The following is a 3568-nucleotide window of genomic DNA, read 5'->3' on the forward strand; positions in this document are numbered from 1 at the left end:
TGAACGTTGTCAAAAGTCAGGAGGTTTGTCCCATAGGAACGAAATGCCACAAGTCTCTCCATGAGATATTTGATATATGAGGGATTGACTTTATGGGACCTTTTTTGTAACGACCTTAGTTTCCTAGGGTATTCTAGGATGCTACTTCATGCATGCATAGTACAATGTCTTTTAAATCATCAAATTAAAGAGCCAAAATTTTATTTAATAATGCTCAAACGAGCAAGGATGGGAAAACATAAGTAAATAATAATAAATAACTAAAGCAAGATAAAATAAAATAATTTACTAGTCGGGGTACCCCTAATTTCTACTAAAACAAATGTTTGAAATTAGGTAGTCAAATAATAAAATTGATATATTTTTGCATAATAGCGAAAGACGCCTAACTCCTAAACCAGAATTCAGAACATAGTGCTATATGCGGAAGCAGTGAAACGTCCTAATGGCTAGGTCACGGATCTCTCTTGTCATGCGCCAGTCTGTCATTACTCTTACCTGAAAAATAGGGAGAGAAAAGGGTGAGTATAAAAATATACTCAGTAAGTGGCCCACTACTGGCCCCACTCAGTGACCTACACATCATAAACATAGGCATAGGCATAGGCAGGGGCGAACCTGAAGGCACTTTCATAAGTAGTGACTCAAAGGTCACAGCATAATTACAAGGGGTGATCCCAAAAAGGACACCGTACATAAACATAGGGTGTGGCCCGAAGGCTCACACATGCGATGTGCATGGCCCAATGGTATACTAACAGTCACTAAAATCTCATACGGACATAAGCTTACAAACATCAATACGTATTTAAACATAAACATGCAATCAAGGCCATGACTCAACATTAAACTTTAACACCGTTCCCCATATTTCCATCAACTGTTTCTTTCACTCATAACTCATACATCAACTCAACATCAGGCCTTAACACATTATATAGCTCATACATCAGTACCCAACGTCAGACCTTAACACATTATATCCATGCTTCAACCTTATCACAGTAACCTTTAATCCTTACATCCAAATTCATCACAGCAGGAATAATTCAAATTCAACTTATCGAATTCAGCACAACACCCATAGCAGATTTCATCACAGTTTCATATATGAAATAAAATATTTCACAAGGCCTAACAACATCCTAGCAGTAAACCCCTTACCTCAGGATAACTCACTGACCAAAACAAGACCCTACTCCGCTCGAGGACTTCCTTTACCGACACACGTAAGTGAAAATTAGCTTTGGCCTAAGAATCCCCAAATGACAATGGGCTGCCAAGAAAACAACTTACCCCCAACAGACTGCTCGGCCGGACTGCCGTGAATCGATGACAACCGACACTGTTCCAGTGAGCAAAACGAACGAGGGAAGCTCTGACGCACGTTGGGCTTTGACTATCGAGCGGCACGGAAGAGGCTCGCACGGCTGGGCCTTGCGTGAAATAGAAGAGGGCGTGGATCAGGATGCGGAGCAGACGGTGCAGAACAGAAGCTTGCGGTGCGGATCGGAGGCTTGTGGCGTGGAATAGAAGCAGACGACGCGGTGGGCCTCGCGCGAAATGGACGGTGCGGCCTGCGTCGGGTCGAACGGTGGGCGAAACGGAAGAGAAGACGACTGGCGAAGGTGATTGTAGCAAGGGGGTGGCTGGAGGAAGAAGAAGAAGAAAGGAAAGGGAAAAAAAGAAAACCTTTTTTTGTCCTTTTGCACGCATCCCAATGCCATTTAAAACCCTACTTCTCTTCTAAAAATAACCAATATCCCCCCCCCCCCCCTTTTTCATTCCTTTTTTTTAAAACTAAATAACTTTGGGACGTTACATTTTCCTTCTTCTTGTGGGTTCAAGTATATTTTATTGGCAATGGACTATGTTTCCAAATGGATGGAAGTAAATACCACTATTATTGATGATGCTAAAATGGTTGCAGGTTTCTTGAAGACTTATATTCTATGTAGGTTTGGCTTCCCTAAGGCAATCATCAGCAACCAAGGATCACACTTTTGCAATCGAGTCATTGATTACTTGTTGATGAAGTACGGTGTACAACATCACATTGCCACCCCATACCACCCTCAAACTAATGGGCAGACAGGGGTGTCCAATAGGGAAGTGAAGACTATTTTGGAGAAAGTGGTCAATCTAGGAAGGATGGTTGGAGCCTTCGACTTGACGATGCTTTATGGGCTTACAGTACGACCTTCAAGACTCCCATTGGGATGTCTTCTTATAGGTTGGTCTATGGAAAAACTTGCCATCTTCTCGTTGAGATCCATCATATGACATATTTAGTCAAGAAGTGCAACTGGGATTTAGAGGTAGCTGGGGATGCCAGACTTTTATAGCTTTAGGAGTTGGAAGAGCTCATGTTAGAATCTTTTGACAATTCTCTGATCTACAAGCAAAGAGCAGAAGATTTTCATGACAGGATGATTGCACCCAAGGAGTTTCAGGTAGAGCAAAAGGTACTTCTATACAACTCTAGGCTGAAGTTTATGCCTGAAAAACTCCAATCCAAGTGGTTTGGCCCATTTGGCGTTTCTCACGTTTATCCTTATGGTGCAGTAGATATCATTAATCTTGAAACAAGGAAAGTTTTAAAAGTAAATGGGCACAAGTTGAAGGTCTTCCATGATGGTGAGTCTTTGGATTGCTTTTACATCGCCTATCGGTTGGACTCACTAGTTTACATCTGATAACGAGCTGCCATGATCGAGCAATCGACCATAAAAATTTGGCTTCTTAGAGGTAGCCAAGCTTTAAATTTATTTGCTTTCTTAGATTAGATTTTGATTTAGTAATTTTTCATTTATTGTTGAGCCTAATTCTTTTTATCATTCTTGTTTTGCCAGGATTTTTGGTGGAAAAGAGTTGATACGAGTCTTCTATATCCTTCATCCACTCCATTGTTCAGGGAAGTATTTTGATCCCTCATGCTTTATTTTAATCACATTGAGGACAATGCGTGTTTTAAAAGTTGGGGGAGAGGTATTTGGATTTTTAAGCGATTTTTAGGCTAATTTTTTTCATATATGTTTGCTTGATTGTGATTTGTCTTACTCTTTTGTTCCTTACGATGACTAATCTATGACACACTCGTATGAACGATTTTTATATGAGAATAGGTTAGATGAAAGGATTCATAATTTTTATGTTGTTTTTGAAAATTCTGTTTAATTTTTTTTATTACATCTCCAAGCCCTTTGCGTATCTATCTTGACCCTGTTTGCTTGCTTAGAATTGAATTATGGAATCATATGTTTGTTGTCACTTCGTAAGGACTTGGTGATAGATATTAAGTTTTTCCATGGTTCAATTTAGTAATGCATACTTTGAGATGTAGTCAATTGATATCACTGTTGCCTAATATATAAATAAAAAAAGAATTTTCATATGTGCATGTATAAGGGTCTACTCCTCTTGTTCTAGGGTATGATTAACCTAGGCAGCCATGACACACGTGGTTTCCCTCTGAGCTAAAGTATCCCAGAGGAATGAGTAAGCTTAGGCATTTTTGAAGGGAAATTGGGCCGTAGTTGGATGACTCGCATGACACCTTTGTGGGCAA

The 3568-nt window shown here is 40.1% G+C and overlaps 1 protein-coding gene across 1 annotated transcript; it reads left to right on the forward strand.

The window, feature by feature from the left end:
• Window positions 1-1863: 1863 nt before the first annotated feature.
• Window positions 1864-2696, forward strand: LOC120075946 (uncharacterized). The gene is made up of 2 exons (XM_090312510.1): window positions 1864-2193; window positions 2403-2696. Exons 1-2 carry the CDS (start codon window positions 1864-1866, stop codon window positions 2694-2696), a joined length of 624 nt encoding a protein of 207 aa, XP_090168636.1.
• The last annotated feature ends 872 nt before the right edge of the window (window positions 2697-3568 follow it).

This window comes from Benincasa hispida, chromosome 1, assembly GCF_027475165.1.
Source record: "Benincasa hispida cultivar pf3 chromosome 1, pf3_genome.v1.1, whole genome shotgun sequence".
Classification (NCBI taxonomy): Eukaryota; Viridiplantae; Streptophyta; class Magnoliopsida; order Cucurbitales; family Cucurbitaceae; genus Benincasa; species Benincasa hispida.